A 19,295-nucleotide genomic window follows, 5' to 3' on the forward strand; every position below is an offset into this window, starting at 1 on the left:
TCACGAACACCTACAGGTCAGTTGCTTTGCTCTAGGACACCCACAGGCCTCACAAGACTCGTCTAAAGGTCCCACCGTGCATGTCTGATCAAAAACCAAGCCATGAGGTTGAAGGAATTGTCCGTAGAGTACCAAAAACTTTTTGCTGCATTGAAAGTCCCCCAAGAAAAGAGTGGCCTCCATCATTCTTAAATGGAAGAAGTTTGTAACAACCAAGACCCTTCCTAGAGCTGGCCACCCGGCCAAGATGAGCAATCGGGGGAGGAGGGCCTAGGTCAGGGAGGTGACCAAGAACCCGATGGTCACTCTGACAGAGCTCCAGAGTTCCTCTGTGGAGATGGAGGAACCTTCCAGAAGGACAACCATCTCTGCAACACTCCACCAATCAGGCCTTTATGGTAGAGTGGCTAGACAGAAGCCACTCCTCAGTAAAAGGCACATGACAGCTCGCTTCGAGTTTACCAAAAGGCACTTAAAGACTCAGACCATGCAAAACAAGATTATCTGGTTTGATGAAACCAAGATTGAACTCTTTGGCGTGAATTCTAAGCATCACGTCTGGAGGAAACATGGCACTATCCCTACAGTGAGGCATGGTGGTGGCAGCATTATGCTGTGGGGATGTTTTTCAGAGGCAGGGACTGAGAGACTAGTCAGGATCGAGGCAAAGATGAACGGAGCGAAGTACAGAGAGATCATTGATGAAAACCTGCTCCTGAGTGCCCAGGACCTCAGACTGTGGCGAAGGTTCACCTTCAAACAGGACAATGCCCTACGCATGCAGCCAAGACAATGCAGGAGTGGCTTTGGGACAAGTCTCTGAATGTCCTTGAGTGGCCCAACTAGATCCCAGACTTGAGCCGGATCGAACATCTCTGGAGAGACCTGAAAATAGCTGTGCAGCGACACTCCCCATCCAACCTGACAGAGCTTGAGAGGATCTGCAGAGAAGAATGGGAGAAACTCCCCAAATACAGGTGTGCCAAGCTTGTAGAGTCATACATACCCAAGAAGACTCAAGGCTGTAATAAGTGCCAAAGGTACTTCAACAAAGTACTGAGTAAAGGGTTTGAATACTTGTGTAAATGTTATATTCCATTTTATATATATATATATATATATATATATATACAGTAAAAACAGTTTGACATTTTTACTGTATAGATATATATATTTTGTAAAAATGTCAAACTGTTTTTGCTTTGTCATTATTGGGTATTGTGTGTAGATTGATGAAAAAATAACAATTTAATCAATTTTAGGGGAAAAGGGGATACCTAGTCAGTTGTACAACTGAATGCATTCAACTGAAATGTGTTTTCCGCATTTAACCCAACCCCTCTGAATCAGAGCGGTGCGGGGGGGCTGTGATAATGGACATCCACGTCTTCGGCGCCCGGGGAACAGTGGGTGAACTGCCTTGCTCAGGGGCAGAACAACAGATTTTTACCGTTCACCTTTACCTTCTGCCCTTTCGGTTACTAGCCCAATGCTTTCACCACTAGGCTAACTAGAATAATGCTGTAATGTAACAAAATATGGAAAAGGTCAAGGGGTCTGAATACTTTCCGAATGCATGGCCACTGTTTAGTGCCAAAAATAAGGGGTTAAATACATCTAAAAATATATATAAAGTATAAAATGTTTCCTAATCTTTCTTATATCGATCAGATCTAGGACAGACACTAAAGAACAACGTTCCTGTTGATTTTTTGGGGGAGGACTATCTGTTGTCCATGTAGTGAATATGTTATTCAATGTGTTTGTAATGGCTAATAGCGGTAAGGCCCAAAATAATTTTTCATCAAAACCTTTTTTCATACAGTACCAGTCAAAAATTTGGACACATCTACTAATTCTAGTGTTTTTCTTAATTTTTACTACATTGTAGTGAAGACAAACTATGAAATAACACATATGGAATCCTTTAGTAACCAAAAAAGTGTTAAACAAATCAAAATATATTTTATATTTGAGATTCTTCAAAGTGGCCACCCTTTGCCTTGATGACAGCTTTGCACACTCTTGGCATTCTCTCAACCAGCTTCATGAGGTAGTCACTTGGAATGCATTTCAATGTGGAATTTCTTTCCATTTTAATGCATTTGAGCCAATCAGTTGTGTTGTGACAAGGTAGGGGTGGTATACAGGGGTGGCAGGTAGCCTAGTGGTTAGAGCATTGGGCCAGTAACCAAAAGGTTGGTGGATCGAATCCCCAAGCTGCCAAGGTCAAAATCTGTCGTTCTGCCCCTGAACAAGTTACTAGGCCGTCATTGTAAATAAGAATTTGTTCTTTAACTGACTTGCCTAAAAATATGGAAGATTTTGTAAAATACCAAGTCCATATTATGGCAAGAACAGCTCAAATAGGAAACCATGAAGGTCAGACAATCTGGAAAAAACGTTCAGTTGCAAAAACCATCAAGCGCTATGCTGAAACTGGCTCTCATTAGGACCACCACAGGAAAGGAAGACCCAGAGTTGCCTATGCTGCAGAGGATAAGTTCATTAGAGATACCAGTCTCAGAAATTGCAGCCCAAATGCTTCACAGAGTTTAAGAAACAGACACATCTCAACATCAACTGTTCAGAGGAGACTGCGTGAATAAGGCCTCTGTGGTCGAATTGCTGCAAAGAAACCACTACTAAAAGACACCAATAATAAGAAGAGACTTGTTTGGGCCAAGAAACACGAGCAATGGATATTAGACCGGTGGAAATCTGTCCTTTGTCTGATAAGTCCAAATTTGAGATTTTAGATTCCAAATGCTGTGTCTTTGTAACGCAGAGTAGGTGAACGGATGATCTCTGCATGTGTGGTTGACACCGTGAAGCATGGAGGAGGAGGTGTGATGGTGTCGGGGTGCTTTGCTGGTGACAGTCTGTGATTTATTTAGAATTCAAGGCACACTTAACCAGCATGCCTACCACAGCATTCTGCAGCGATACGCCATCCCATCATTTGTTTTTCAACAGGACAAAGATCCAACACACCTCCAGGCTGTGTAAGGGCTATTTGACCAAGAAGGAGAGTGATGGAGTGCTGCATCAGATGAACTTGCCTCCACAATTACCGGACTTCAACCCAATTAAGATGGTTTGGGATGAGTTGAACCGCAGAGTGAAAGAAAAGCAGCCAACAAGTGCTCAGCATATGTGGGAACTCCTTCAAGACTGTTGGAAAAGCATTCTAGGTTAAGCTGGTTGAGAGATGGCCAAGAGTGTGCAAAGCTGTCAAGGCAAAGGGTGGCTACTTTGAAGAATATAAGATATYTTTTAATTTGTTGAACACTTTTTTGGTTACTACGTGATTCCATATGTGTTATTTAATAGATTTGATGTCTTCACTATTATTCTTCAATGTAGAAAATAGTAAAATAAAGAAAAACCCTTGAATGAGTAGGTGTGTCCAAACTTTTGACTGGTACTGTATATTTTTTAGATACTTCAAGAGGTCTTAAAATTAAAAATCAAATAGCTTAGTGATTATTGGTTTGACCTCCTGAAAACAATTCAATTGAAATGGGGTAGGGACATTCAAGGATCCTGCACATCACTGACCCTTCCAAAATGGWGTTTGGTTTGGGGAGGGGGAAAATGCGCTCTTTTCCATCTTGCATCTGGATTGGACAATAATTACACACGTGCTTTGGTCAGTGGTCTTCAAATTGGCCCTCCAAGTCCCTCTCCTAAACATTTGAGTTTCAGACATTTGTGCGGACTGGGTAAGCCGGCAAGAACTTGAACGGACGTGAGAAGAAAACATTGGTACAATGAAGTCTTTATTCGGGAGTCTCGTCTACTGCCTTTTCCTCTTTGTGTCTGATGTATACGGAACGTACCGTTTGAATGGATTCGATCCACAGCAGGTTACTGCTCAAAGTTATGCACAACGTAGAAATATTGTCCTTCCACCGCTGCGGACGCTCGCTCCTTCAGGTAGGTTTTCAGAGAAAGGTGTTGGTCCCCCGTACACCTTTCTATTTCTATTTGTGTTTTGTGTCATGATACATACACACTGAATATCACTTGATTGTTTTGCCAAGTACATTTTCCGCCAAAATTGAAAAGCGCATCTTGAATTCAATTATTTGTCTAATCCGATCAAAATCTCGTGCCAACTACTCGTAGTCTGTCCACGAGAGATTAATCCGATAATTTCATGCTTCTCCTCATTGGGAACCAACCAAGTGTCCGTGCGTAAAAATCGCGTAAAATGTGCACGGAACAATTGGTTTTATTATAACCACTCCTTGTATTGTAGATAATTCGGTCTGCTATAGGTTTGCAAAATTCCAGTAACTTTTAACCTGGTTTTCCAGAAATCCTGGTTGGAGATTCCTTTTGGGAAAGTTACCAGAATTTTGCAACCCTAGTCTGCTATGTGGAAATGCTAATACATGTACTAAGGTACTTGGACATATGCATTCCATGTTCATGGAGTTTAACAGGGCAATAACTTACATCGACTTTTTTTTTATTTACAATTTCAAAATTGCAACAAATTATACTTGATTTTGCTTTATTGGCTAAACAATAACATCCAAATTTATAAGACAGACATATTTGTCAAATCTATATGTGCTACAAGACTAAATGCATGTGTAAGTAATTTACAATTTATAACATTTTATTAGTGCGATATTCCTCTATGCTTGTTTGAAACGAGCCAAGGGGCTACCAGCTCATGTCACTCATGCTTCAACAACTAATCAGTATTCTCATGCTAACTCTTAAAGCAAGCGGAGTTCATTCTCACATCAACAACACACCCATAACTATAATTTATACAAACTTGCATTGAAACCATAACTATCATTCATAAAGACTCACAGCTTTCCCATTTGCTGACTAACTAATTTGCTCTACCGCTCCTCCTCTCCTCCTCTGGTGGCCCCTAGTTCACGCCAGTGCATACAGGCATAGAGGCTATCACTACCACCACCAGCCACCAGGGATCCACCTGCCCGTGGTTTACCAACAACCTGGCCCTCTATCTCCACCCGTGGCTTACCCCAGACCCTCTGTCCCCTTAAGACCTTACCAACACAGATTCAAAGGGCGAGCGCCACCGGTGGTGTACAACCTATACCAAGACCTTTCACCTCCAGTAGTTCACCACCACCTGTTTAAAGTTTTTTTCCCACCAGTGAGCCACCACCACAAATTCAAAGGTAAATGTCCACAAATTTTACCTCTGGTACAGCCTAAACCTACTACAGTGCCAACGACCCCTGTGGTGTACCTACCCACCACAGTTCCAACTCTACCATCAGTGACTACATTGCAACCGGTGATGACCACCTTGCCACTGGAGGTGACCACCACCCCCGTGCCGCCAACACTACCTGTCAGTACCCAAAGCGGCGTCGACATCACCACCACCAGTGTGGAGACAGGTAGAAGCCAGGTTTCCCTTCCAACCCAACCAATTCAATCCATAGTTGTCCAGGTCAGCTCTGCCTTTTTATTTTATAATAGCACAGGACTACTGTAACATAATCAACCATTCTCATTGATAATTTCATCACATAATCAACCAGCCAGAATTTATGTTATTTGCAATCTAATAATGACAAAACACAATACAATACTGGGGTGAAGCATTCCGYGACAAGTCAAAAATTACTTTCTTGTTCTCCGTAGGTTATAATTTGGAACAAAAAAAACTATGAATAACTGGATATACATTTAAATACTCTTCACTGCATTAGAAGGATAAAAWAAAAAAAACTTATTCTGGAAAAAAACAAATCAGTTTTGACAACAGTATGATTAAAGAAGGATACTGGTAACAATTCAAATTCTGCATCAGTTGGGATGTCAAAGCTTAATGAAGCCTTGCCATTCAATTTGGCCTTTCACAGTCCAATCCTGAACTATTGACATAGAAGAACAGTTAGGAGAGGTGAAAGGATACAGTATGGCTCGATGAAAGGCATAATATACTGTAATAACTAACCTCTAAACCGTCTAACTGAAATGATGTACAACTCATGGGCTTGCGAACCCCTCTTTCATCCTATAACTCTCAAGAAACCAGAGTTGTGCATCCCCCAAACAACCATGAGAAATGTCCTTTTTTTGTGTAGCTGAATTGTTTCACCTTTCTTCATGAACACTAATATGAATTAATGTATGTCGCTTTTCAATCCACAAACTAGGGCTACATGTGTGTGTGTCAATGGAATGAGTTTGTATGAAATAAACTGGGCTTTTCAGTGTGAACATATGGCCATCTTGTTAAGAGCTGCAATGCTTCTGGTTTACCYCCAGCGACCGACAATTCGTGCAGGAGCCGTCCCCTGGACCTGGTCTTCATCATCGACAGCTCCCGCAGCGTGCGCCCCGGAGAGTTTGAGAAGGTCAAGATCTTCCTGGCCGACATGGTCGACACCTTGGACGTGGGACCAGAAGCCACCCGTGTGGCCGTGGTCAACTATGCCAGCACGGTCAAGATCGAGTTCCTGCTCAAGACTCACCTGAACAAGCCCAACATGAAGCAGGCTATCACCCGCATTGAGCCCCTCGCCGCCGGCACCATGACTGGCCTGGCCATCAAGTCGGCCATGACCGAGGCCTTCACCGAAGAGTCAGGCGCCCGGCCAAAGTCGAAGAACATCGCCAAGGTGGCCATCATCGTGACAGACGGGCGTCCTCAGGACCAGGTGGAGGAGGTGTCAGCGGCTGCCCGGGGGTCCGGCATCGAGATCTACGCGGTGGGGGTGGACCGAGCCGACATGACCTCTTTGCGGCTGATGGCCAGCAACCCTCTGGAAGACCACGTGTTCTACGTGGAGACCTACGGCGTCATCGAGAAGCTCACCTCCAAATTCAGGGAGACCCTGTGTGGTATGACTGAGTAGGGTGGAGGAGGAGGAGACTAGTCTAAACCTTAAACCTTGGTTTTAGTCTGAGAATGTGTAGGGACCGTGTACCGTCTACAGGGGTGGTTTCATCTGTTTTCTCTTTAGCACTTAATTTTGAATCCTTAGGTTTGCTATTCAAGTGTAAATTATACGTTGACCAAATGGTAAAGAGAAAAAACAGACCTCACATGGATTAAAGGTTTATATACCCTGGTACTAGATTCCAGCCCATTGGAAAGTAGTTCGGCCATTTGGTCTACTCTGGGCTGGTTCGCCACATTTAGATTAAACCTAGTCCCAGATTAAAAATCTATTTGAATGGAGAATCTCTATTGAAAGTGCCTCTTAGTCCAGGACTAGGCTTAATCTGGGTCTGGGAAACCTGCCCCAAGAGTTTTGGCCAATCTTGGTCTCTAGTGAACAGAGTCAGGTATGGTTCCTCACTTTTAGTAACAGACAGGATGGTCCTTCAACAAGTGAAGGTGATCGAAGAGGTAACTGCTCATTAATGATTGACCAAGGAGAAATCAAAGCATCATGCCACACAGAGATCGCTTTGAATCTGTCAATCATACTGCTTTGTTTAAAATGATCAGAATACTGTTCTAAAACCTTCAGTCATTTTGAATAGTAAATTGACTTTTTTTCATAACATTCTAATATTTATTTAAACTTGAATGTTGTGTACATTTTAATATTGTTTTTAAAATGTATTTATTTTTTATGTTAACATTCCCCCTTCTATGTTTGCAATGGACCTTGACTGAGTTGGTGTATGGTCCACCAGCTTTCCAGTCACATTAGGTGGCCTTCAGTGTATAGCTGGCCTTATTTCAATAGTCTATTGATATACTTCCATACAACTTTTTGAAGCTTGGAACTCAGACAATACAACAAACAGTCTTTTGCGTCTACAATTTCATCAAACAGGCTATGGAAAAATGTGTATACCTTCTGCACTTACATGCATATGCTCAAAAACATGTGTTAGTTCAGTTTGCTATGGTATCTATACTTGTTATGCTATTTATACTATATACAGAAATGACATTTTCTTAGATAAATTAGATTATAAATGGGTTATAAACGACCAGCGTTTATATATGGTAAGTATGTTTGATAATATGGCTTCTTCAGATCACTTTTGAATGCATACAAGCTATAACCGTTCCAAACTTATCAGCCTATGAAATTGTACCCATGCTGCTTTATGTGTAGCTTGATGGCGGCTTCACTTAACCCCGACTTATTCCAGGTTGGGACCCCTGTGACATGGGACACGACTGTGAGGACATGTGTGTTAGCAGCAGCAGCAACAACTCCTATCACTGCGAGTGTCGGGAGGGGTATCTCTTGAACACGGACAAGAAAACATGTTCCCAGAGTCAGACACGTAAACCTCCCCACTATGTTTGCAAAGGACCTTGGCTGAGTTGCATTGAAGGTGTATGGTCCAACAGCTTTCCAGTTACAGTGTATAGCTGGCACTATGTCAATATATACTTCCATACAGCTTTTTGAAGCTTGCAAATATTGCCACTGGAACTCAGATTATACAAGTGTCCTTTGCATCCACAATTTCATCAAACAGGCTATGGCAAAATGTGTATATATACTTAAAACATGTTATCCTACTTAAGTTTGTTATGGTATCTTCACTTTGAAATGAGCGTTTCTATCAAATTGCCATCCAGGAATGAAATTGAATAAATGATTTATAAATTACCATCATTACATACAGTGAGGTAAGTATGTTTGATAGTATGGCTTCTTCAGAGTACTACCCCAGATCACCTTGACTTAGACAGAATCCTTATGCGTACAAACTATAACAGTTCCAAATATGATGCCAGCCTATGAAATTGTACCCATGCTGCTAGCTTGTCAACGCCTTCCATTAACCCCGGCTTATTCCAGGTGTGGACCCCTGTGCCATGGGACACGACTGTGAGCACATATGTGTCAGCAGCAACGCGTCCCATCACTGCAAGTGTCGGAAGGGCTATATCTTGAACCTGGACCAGAAAACATGTACTCTGAAACGTAAGAGTCAGTGGGCTAACTGGTTGTATTCTAAATATGCCTCCTTTATATAATTTGAACTTTATATTGAGTATGCTCAGATGCTCGACCCGTTATGGATGGTGATCACAGAAGGTCTCTAATTTGTTAGTTTTCTTATAAGCAGATAAGTCTTCATTCAGCTTTTAAAATCCAACTGGTGCACAATCAATATTACTACTTGATACACCGTTGGTTTTCCATTTGCCGAACACTTTGTAACACTCGCTAGGTTGCTTCAACGTTGTCATAGCATTGTGTTCCTGTCATGGCCATGCAAATGGAACCAAACTCTCTGTGCTGTCCGTCTTGCCTACTAGAGAACACGAGAGCAAAACCAGGATAGGTAAGGGATTAGTTTTTGGTTATGTCTACTGCTATTAAAGAGGATCAGTTGAACCTAGGTAAAGTACTTATACATGGTCATGTTTAGTAAAACATTATACATGGTCATGTTTAGAAAATGTTCCAGACACTACCTGATCTAGTCCAATAAGAACACATTTATTTTCCAGTGCAAAACACCTTTTGCTACGATGTACTCTACTGAACACAACCCTGGTCTGTAGAAAAACAATTGCAAGCCCAACTAGTATATGGAACTCAACAGTATAACAACATTAGTTGGGAGGTATTGAGTGAGAGGCTCCTCCTGTGTGGTGTTATCTACTGTACAGTTGAAGTTGGAAGTTTACATACACCTTAGCCAAATACATTTAACCTCAGTTTTTCACAATTCCTGATATTTAATCTGAGTAAAAATTCCCTGTTTTAGGTCAGTTAGGATCACCACTTTATTTTAAGAATTTGAAATGTCAGAATAATAGTAAAAAAAATGATTTATTTCAMCTTATTTCTTTCATCACATTCCCAGTGGGTCAAATGTTTACATACACTCAATTAGTATTTGGTAGCATTGCCTTTAAATTGTTTAACTTGGGTCAAACGTTTCAGGCTGACTTCCACAAGCTTCCCACAATAAGTTGGGTGAATTTTGGCCCATTCCTCCTGACAGAGCTGGTGTAACTGAGTAAGGTTTGTAGTCCTCCTTGCTCGCACACGCTTTTTCAGTTCTGCTCACAAATTTTCTATAGGATTGAGGTCAGGGCTTTGTGATGGCCACTCCAATACCTTGACTTTGTTGTCCTTAAGCCATTTTGCCACAACTTTGGAAGTATGCTTGGGGTCATTGTCCATTTGGAAGACCCAATTGCGACCCAGCTTTAACTTCCTGACTGATGTCTTGAGATGTTGCTTTAATATATAATTTTCCTACTTCATGATGCCATCTATTTTGTGAAGTGCACCAGTCCCTCCTGCAGCAAAGCACCACCACAACATGATGCTGCCACCCCCGTGCTTCACGGTTGGGATGGTGTTCTTCGGCTTGCAAGCATCCCCCTTTTTCCTCCAAACATAACGATGGTCATTATGGCCAAACAGTTCTATTTTTGTTTCATCAGACCAGAGGACATTTCTCCAAAAAGTACCCCATGTGCAGTTGCAAACCGTAGTCTGGCTTTTTTATGGCGGTTTTGGAGCAGTGGCTTCTTCCTTGCTGAGCGGCCTTTCAGGTTATGTCGATATAGCACTTGTTTTACTGTGGATATAGATACTTTTGTGCCGGTTTCCTCCAGCATCTTCACAAGGTCCTTTGCTGTTGTTCTGGGATTGATTTGCACTTTTCGCACCAAAGTACGTTTATCTCTAGGAGACAGAATGCATCTCCTTCCTGAGCGGTATGACAGCTGCGTGGTCCCATGGTGTTTATACTTGCAAACTATTGTTTGTACAGATGAACGTGTTATCTTCAGGCGTTTGGAAATTGCTCCCAAGGATGAACCAGACTTGTGGAGGTCTACAATTGTTTTTCTGAGGTCTTGGCTGATTTTTCTTTTGATTTTCCCATGATGTCAAGCAAAGAGGCACCGAGTTTGAAGGTAGGCCTTGAAATACATCCACAGGTAAACCTCCAATAGGCTAATTGACATCATTTGAGTCAATCAGCTTCTAACGCCATGACATCATTTTCTGGAATTTTCCAAGCTGTTTAAAGGCACAGTCAACTTAGTGTATGTAAACGTCTGACCCACTGGAATTGTGATACAGTGAAATAATCTGTCTGTAAACAATTGTTGGAAAAATGACTTGTGTCATGTACAAAGTAGATGTCCTAACCGACTTGTCAAAACTATATTAATAAGAAATTTGTGGAGTGGTTGAAAAATGAGTTTTAATGACTCCAACCTGTATGTCAACTTCCGACTTCAACTGTATGTACATACATGATGTAATCTTTAACACTAACGTGACATATTGCTCTGTCCCAACATGAAGAGATGAAGGTGGTGGTGGTGGAGGACCCTTGTAAGTGTGAAGCCAGACTGGCTTTCCAGATGCAGACACAGGCCGCCCTCCAGGAGATCACTGCCAGACATATCCTTTCTGTTAGTTCACAGTAGGAAAATAACTGACCGCAACATTCAATATAGGCTGAAGACTCCGTGGTATGCCTCCTTCAAAGTAATTCATGGGTTATCTTGAATGCCTTTATGATGGGCTGGGTTGCATGATCTACCATGACATTATGCGGTTTAGATTTGTGGAAGCAAATGCTACTTTGTCAACTGGATAATCTGATGTTGTAGATCAATTGTAAAAAAATATATGTATATGAAAAAAAAAGGTTATAAATTAGTTTTTCAGATGTAACTGTTTATTAACCTTTTATTCAAGTTGTTAGCTTAATCCTAATGTTTTACCATGAAAAGGAATTGCCTTTACTCCTATCACTAGCTGACATGACAGGAAGAGTGGAACAGATTGAGAACATTTTGGGACCTGTCTAAGGGGAGGAGGAAACGGTAAGTAACAAATCCCTATAAGGAAGACTAGGTTGAAACCTTCCAACCCTGACCTCTGTGTATTTGTTTACCCTCAGCAGGGTCAGCCAACCTCCGATGGCCCCGCAGCCAGTCGTCACAGTCACGGACCACTGCAACACAGGCATGTACTACTACTGCTGTCCTCCATCACATCAGCGGACATCGACAACAACAGACAGTGGAACTTTGGATAAACAACACTGCAACAGCTAGACGGAAATAATGTCAGTCCATGGTTCTTTAAACAAGCTATTGGACTTAGGTCAGGACTGTACCAGGGAATTATGGGGGCTAACAGTGTCAGTCTGTCCATATATGAGCATCAAGTTCCCACGAAACGTTACAGTATATAACGGTATACCCCGTTTAGAAATGTGCTAAATACATTTATTGTATTAATACATTTTCATCAAGTCTGCTTCAGCTAACACATTTGGAWTTTGTTTTTGGAAGTTTCTTTGAAGTATATTGATTTATTTTTATTTTTATAATGTTCAGTAGGGACCAGTCAGTGAGGGTCATTGCTTTTAAGATTTTGTTTTATTTGAACAGATTTTAGAAATGTTATACAATATTTGATCATTTCCAATCTGGTAGAAATATGTAATTTGTTTTTTGTGCCCGCCAATTAAGGTATTTCTGTTAGGTTGTGTCAGTGCAAAATGTTGAACGCTATAATGTGAGGAAAATGTACACCCCCATGTGTGCTGTGTACGTCGGAATAAAAAAAAGGAATGTACTGAATATGTGACAATCAAGACCAGGAGAGAYAATTATTTTGCACAGTGCCTTTATCCATTGAACTACTTGATGAATATTAAAGGGGAAGTTCAGTATTTTACAAGTTGTTTGTTTCTCCCTCTGAAAGTAGTCTAGACCAGAAGAAACAGTACTCCATGGTTCAGTCTCCTTAACAGCCTCTAAACACCTAACGAGAGGTCGAAGGAAAATGMCAAGTTAACAGGCGGGACACAAACAGACAAATAACAGCACAGTACAACAGTGGTGTGCAGAACGACATCTTGGAACGCACAACTCGCCGGTCCTTGTCAAGGATGGGCTATTGCAGCAGACAACCACACCAGGTTCCACTCATATCAGCTAAAAGCAAAAAGAAGCGGCTCCAGTGGGCACGCGATCACCAACACTGGACAATTGAGGGGTGGAAAAATATTGCCTGGTCCGATGAATCCCGGTTCCTGTTGCCTCACGTTGAGTTAGGATTTGGTGTATGCAGCAGGAGTCCATGGCCCCTTCCTGCCTGGTGTCAACGGTATAGGCTGGTTGCAGTGGTGTAATGGTGTGGGGAATGTTTTCCTGGCACACGTTAGGTCCCTTAATCACAATTGAACAAAGTTTGAACGCCACACCTTGTAGAATCCATGCCCAGAGAATTCAGGCTGTTCTGGAGGCAAAGGGGGGTCCGACCCGGTACTAGATGGGTGTACCTAATAAACTGGCAACTGAGTGTGTGTGTATATACAGTTGTATGAAAAAGTTTGGGCACCCCTCTGAGGCTGCATAATAATTTACTCTGTCGTCACAGAAAATGATCACAGTGGCATGCCATTCATTTTCTAATAAAAGCTGAGTACTGGGGTATTGTCCAGACAAAGATTTTTAGTGTAGCAATATTAAGTTGTATGAAATTAAATCAGATGTGAARAATAGGCTATGRYAAAATGTGMGCACCCTTGTCATTCTGTTGATTTGAATACCTGTAACTACTTAGCACTGATTAATTGGAACACACAATTGGTTTGGTGAGCTCATTAAGCCTTGAACTTCATAGACAAGTGCATCCAATCATGAGAAAAGGTTTTTAAGGTGGCCAATTGCAAGTTGTTTTTCTCTTTGACTCTCCTCTGAAGAGTGGCAACATGGGGGCCTCAAAACAACTCTCAAATGACCTGAAAACAAAGATTGTTCAACATTATGGTTTAGAGGAAGGCTACAAAAAGTTATCGCAGAGATTTAAGCTGTCAGTGTCCACTGTGAGGAACATAYTGAGGAAATGGAAGACCACAGGCACAGTTCTTGTTAAGGCCAGAAGTGGCAGGCCAAGTAAAATATCGGAGAGGCGAAGGATGGTGAGAACGGTCAAAAACAGCCCACAGACCACCTCCAAAGACCTACAACATCATCTTGCTGCAGATGGTGTCACTGTGCATCGTTCAACAATTCAGCGCACTTTGCACAAGGAGAAGCTGTATGGGAGAGTGATGCGGAAGAAGCCTTTTCTGCACACACGCCACAGAGTCGCTTGAGGTATGCAAACGCACATTTGTACAAGCCAGCTTCATTTTGGAATAAGGTGCTGTGGACTGATGAAACAAAGATTGAGTTATTTGGTCATAACAAGGGATGTTATGCATGGCGGCAAAAGAACACAGCGTTCCAAGAAAAACACTTGCTACCCACAGTKAAATTTGGTGGGGGTTCCATCATGCTGTGGGGCTGTGTGGCCAGTGCCGGTACTGGGAATCTTGTTAAAGTTGAGGGTCGCATGGATTCCACTCAATATCAGCAGATTCTTGGGAATAATGTTGAAGAATCAGTCACAAAGTTGAAGTTACGCCGGCGCTGGATATTTCAACAAGACAACGACCCAAAACACTGCTCAAAATCTACCCGGGCATTTATGCAGAGGAACAAGTACAATGTTCTGGAATGGCCATCCCAGTCCCCAGACCTGAATATCATTGAGAATCTGTGGGATGATTTGAAGCGGGCTGTCCATGCTCGGCAACCATCAAACCTAACTGAACTGGAGATGTTTTGTAAGGAGGAATGGTCCAAAATACCTTCATCCAGAATCCAGACACTCATTAGAGGCTATGGGAAGCGTCTAGAGGCAGTTATTTTAGCAAAAGGAGGCTCTACTAAATATTGATGTGATTTTTCTATTGGGGTGCCCAAATTTATGCACCTGTCTAATTTTGTTTTGATGCATATTGCACATTTTCTGTTAATCCAATAAACCTCATTTCACTACTGAAATATTARTGTGTCCATCAGTTATTTGATAGATCAAAATGAAATTGCTGATCCAAACACCCAATTATTTATAAATGGAAATCATGGAAATTGTCAGGGGTGCCCAAACGTTTTCATACGACTATATATATAAGACATCAACATCTCCGATTCAAAACAAAGAATCACACGTGTTTTTAGCGGCACACCAAGTTTGACCCGCACTCTGACTAGTGACTATCTGGTGGTAGCAAGTACATTACTTATGTACATACCGGTATTCACATTTTCGATACATACTGCTATAATTCTGTGCAGTACATGTAGATACAAAAGAAGCTCTATGTGGTATTTGTTATATAAACCTGAGCTCCCTACGCTTAGGTGTCAGTATAGAAAGGCAAATATTTAGGTCCAGCAACGATATTTATGTTAACACTGTGTTAAAATGTACTCTGGCTGTATGGTAGCAGTGAGAGCTTTCAGAAACGTATAGCATCGGAAGAAGGGGAACGATCCTTCCATTTCTAAAACGATGTCATTCATGGATCCAACAATGCAGGAGTTTTGAAAGAGTTTACAATATTCTGTTCCTGCTGAATCTCAGTGAGATGCAACTTTACTATAACCTACAATAAAAATAACCATATTTCTCAGGTGATTCAGAGAAATTAACAAACATTCATTCCAAAGAGTGCCTTCAGATGTTTTTGGCAATGGTCAAGGTGCAAACATGCCGTGAACCAGTTCAATTGAAGAGGACCCAGTTCAAATAGAGATCACATGCGGTTGAAATGTGGTTGTACAATGGAATTTATAATTACCTTGTTCTAATGGACTAATTTAGCACAAGTGCCACCCAGATAACTTATTTCAACCACATGTGACCTCTATATTTGAACTGCGGCTCCTCCTCAATGGAACTGGGTCACCGCATGTTCTTTTGACACCTCARCCCTCGCTAAAAGAGCTGAAGAAGGCGCTGAAGATTTTCCCTCTGGAATGAGTATTTGTTCATTTGTCTGAATCACCTGAGAAATACAGTTGATCTGTCTGTTATGTCTGTGTGAGGTACTCAGTCAAACATTTACCTCAGGTCTAGTTTGGAACCTTTTACTAGCCAGCTGTTTTCTGTTTGCTTGCTATTTCAGTGGCTACACGGTCTACAACACAGTCTTTGTTCTAACAGTGGCAACCGTAAAAATGTGTCCCTTATACTTAGCACGTACATACACCCACATGCACAGACACACACACATACACCCAACTTTGGAAACGTTTTACGACAGCCATGGGTGGTGCAGCACGGATCTCTTTAAAATCTAGGGGAAACACTGACATGGCACCCCTCAAAGACACGACCTTCAACCTTTGACCCACATATACCCAAACTAAGRCAAACCCTGATACCCCTAAGTGGAAGCCTGCTCTCCCCTGTCTACTATTCAAAACAATACAAAGTGCAACGCCTCAACGATGTCATGCAGGGTTGAGGTCAAATTAATTTCAATTCAGGAAGTAAACTGAGTTTCCAACTTGAATAAAAATACAATTGACCTCAACCTTGATGGTAAACATCATTTTATTTCAAAACCATAATGTAAGTATTGCTGATTCTTCCTCTCCTCATTCAACACGCCTAACAGTTCGTCAAACAGTTTGCAGCTATGGCTGGATGATAGTTGTCAGTGATATTGATTTATAACGCAGTTCTTTGATGGTGAGGGGCTGATTGATGCCTGCCCTGTTTCTGCCAGACCATGAGTGGACTTTGACACTCTGTGTTAATTCTCACAGCAAACGACAATGTTTGGGGCACTGGAAAAATGCACCAGTTGCCGGGTGCCCCACCCCACAAACACACATCCTTCCTTACGGTGTAGACTGAGGCCAACCTGCAAAGAGCAAATATGAAAAAGGTGATGGCTGAAAGATGGCTGAATGAGCATCGACACAGCATTTGAAAGTAGTAGTAGAACTACTTTTCTATCAAGGTAGTGTAACGTCTGCTTCCAACTCACACTCTCAAACACATAGATCCCCTGAACGCAGCTCATTTTCCAGCCCACTTTCCAGCTCACATTCTCAAACACACAGATCCCCTGAACAGAGTTCACTCTCCAGATCCCAAACCCCTGAATTCTGATCCCCTGTTCACACACCTGTATGTCATTATCACACACTATTTAGTTCAGTTCTTTGAACCCCATCATTGTGAGGTATTGTTTGTTTTGTGACACACTTCAATTTGGAGTGCTGGTTTTCATTGTAATTTAATCCTCCCGTGTATGATAGTGTTTGCCGCCCTCACTTAACGACACCTATTCCCTGCCAGTACTTTAGCCTATCGGATTTCCTGTTATCAACCTATTGCCTGATCTCCCGGACGACATTACTAGCCTTTTCCCTGACTGTACTGTTGCCTTTTTGGACCCCTGTGTATGACCTGCTGCCTGCTCCTGGACCCAGCTACCTGCCGCCTCCTGTGGTCCTTTAACAATAAACACATTCTGCGCTTGAAACAAGCTCTCTGTCTCCCATCTTGTTCATTACAGGTAGTGTATTAGTTTTCTGTTTATTCTGTGGTCTGCTGTGCATTAGCCTTGCCTACTAGGACAACCTTTATGTTTAGTGCATTGTGTGCCTATAGACATGCCTCTCTATAGGCTATTTATTAGAGGCTGTCATCAGTCTATACCCCAGTACCTACTTCAGTGCCCTTCTCTCCTCCTCTGTGTGTCTTCCCTTTGATCTGCCTGAACCCGACCACACACTCTGAAGGTAGAAGGGCTGTAAAGGAAGTGGCTACTGAACAGGCCATAGTTCCTTAAGGTACCTTTTTTTTTTTAAAGGAGGACACATGACCTATCTCAGATCATTCTGTGAATTTCTCACCTAGAAAAAGTCTGCTCACATTTTTGTCTGTGAGCGTCCTTTCCTGAGTGTAACGTTTTAGTCTGAGTTTCAGACGGAAGCAATAGACCATGTTACAAATGGAAAACATCTGTATTATACTGATGCATACTACCGAATTATGATTTGATTGCTCCTTTGCAATAGTAATGACATCTTTTTGTAGACACTAACTCCACCATGGTTCGTTGGATATAGCACATGGGGAAATTAATGCAGTTTTTGGATAAAGGTCTGTGGTAAACACAGGTTTAGGAGATTTTATACGTTTTGTTCTGAGATCATCAGCTAACGTCACTTTTTAGTGAACTTTGAAGAATTTATGTCATTTAAAAAGCACATAAAGCACAAAGGCTTCATAATTCATAAAGGTAATGTTAACTGACTGATATTATCGCATATAATAAAACATTAAACTTGTCTTAACCTCAGACCTTATTTTCTGCGTTTATCCCCAAACCCTATTCTTTCCCTATTAATTTTTGCCATAAGAATGGCTGAAATTACCAGAGGTAACTCATTTTGGGGTTTGAGGACTAAAAGCTGGCAACCTCTATGACCATAGGCCTACTAATGCTGGCTTATAGAGATAATAATGGCTATTTCTTGTAGGCACTAACTCCGCCATGGTTCGTTGGACAAAGCCTATGGGGAAAATGAATGGCGTTTTTGTAGTGTTTTGGATAAATGCCAAAAATAAAGTCTGTGGTAAACACAGGCTTAGGAGATCTTATATGTTTTGTTCTATGAGAATCCTCATCAGCTCACGTCACTTTTTGTGAACTTTTAAAGGCTTCGTAATTCATAAAGGTCATGTTAACTGGCTGCTTTATCTCATAGAACAAAATCTCCTAAACCTGTGTTAACCTTTGACCATATTTTCAGCGTTAATTCCAATCTAGAATCAAATGGAATCAAGGAGAATTGGACTATTGTCCGAAAGAACTGAAAACTCGGCAAAGTAGCGTACAGTGCTGAGAATGTCCCTTGTTGGAGTACGGTTTATTAATGAGGAGCAACTGATCGGATTACCAATCTTGAAGAATCCATTTGAGATATCCAAACTGGTGGAGAGAGTGCTGGGTAAAGTGAAGGCTGTGAGGATTACAGATTTAGATTTTTTTGTACTTCTGGTGATCAGAAGGATTGTGTGTTGAGTTTTACCCGATTTGATAAGTTTGACGTGTTGTGTGTGTCTCTTGGGACAGGGCACCCCTCAAGGGGGTAATATCTGGCGTCTCGTGGGAAGCCGATGTTACAGAGATGGAAAATATTCTTGCATTGATTGATGCACATCGGATGACTCGTGTGGTGAATAAAGAAAAAGTAAAGTCTGTTTTGTTGTTTGATATGGAGTCTCTCCCTACTCAGGTCCAGTTGGGGTATATAAAATAGAGAATCAGATACTGTATCCCAAGACCAATGCAGTGTGATCACTGTAACGCTTTTGGACATGTTTCAAGTGTTTGCAGAAGGGAGAAGCCGAGATGTCCAAGTTGTGGAAAAGATCATGTAATGTGTTTTAAAAGTGATGAAAATGTGACATGTTGCAATTGTGGTGGAAACCACGAAGCCACGTCTTTGGAATGCC

The 19,295-nt window shown here is 41.7% G+C and overlaps 1 protein-coding gene across 8 annotated transcripts; it reads left to right on the top strand.

Moving 5' to 3' along the window:
• Positions 1 to 3,672: 3,672 nt before the first annotated feature.
• matn3a (matrilin 3a) lies at positions 3,673 to 12,659 on the top strand. 8 transcript variants are annotated; one of them, XM_070435761.1, is made up of 9 exons: positions 3,673 to 3,939; positions 4,902 to 5,174; positions 5,259 to 5,399; positions 6,277 to 6,852; positions 8,125 to 8,262; positions 8,787 to 8,912; positions 11,268 to 11,364; positions 11,722 to 11,794; positions 11,872 to 12,659. In XM_070435761.1, exons 1-8 carry the CDS (start codon positions 3,774 to 3,776, stop codon positions 11,777 to 11,779), a joined length of 1,575 nt encoding a protein of 524 aa, XP_070291862.1. In that variant the 5' UTR covers positions 3,673 to 3,773; the 3' UTR covers positions 11,780 to 11,794; positions 11,872 to 12,659. The 8 variants fall into 8 exon arrangements, with proteins under 8 accessions (XP_070291862.1, XP_070291863.1, XP_070291860.1 ...); XM_070435762.1 differs by having other exon boundaries at positions 5,277 to 5,399; XM_070435759.1 differs by having other exon boundaries at positions 4,902 to 5,399.
• Positions 12,660 to 19,295: the final 6,636 nt, after the last annotated feature.

This window comes from Salvelinus sp. IW2-2015, linkage group LG28 (assembly GCF_002910315.2).
Source record: "Salvelinus sp. IW2-2015 linkage group LG28, ASM291031v2, whole genome shotgun sequence".
Classification (NCBI taxonomy): Eukaryota; Metazoa; Chordata; class Actinopteri; order Salmoniformes; family Salmonidae; genus Salvelinus; species Salvelinus sp. IW2-2015.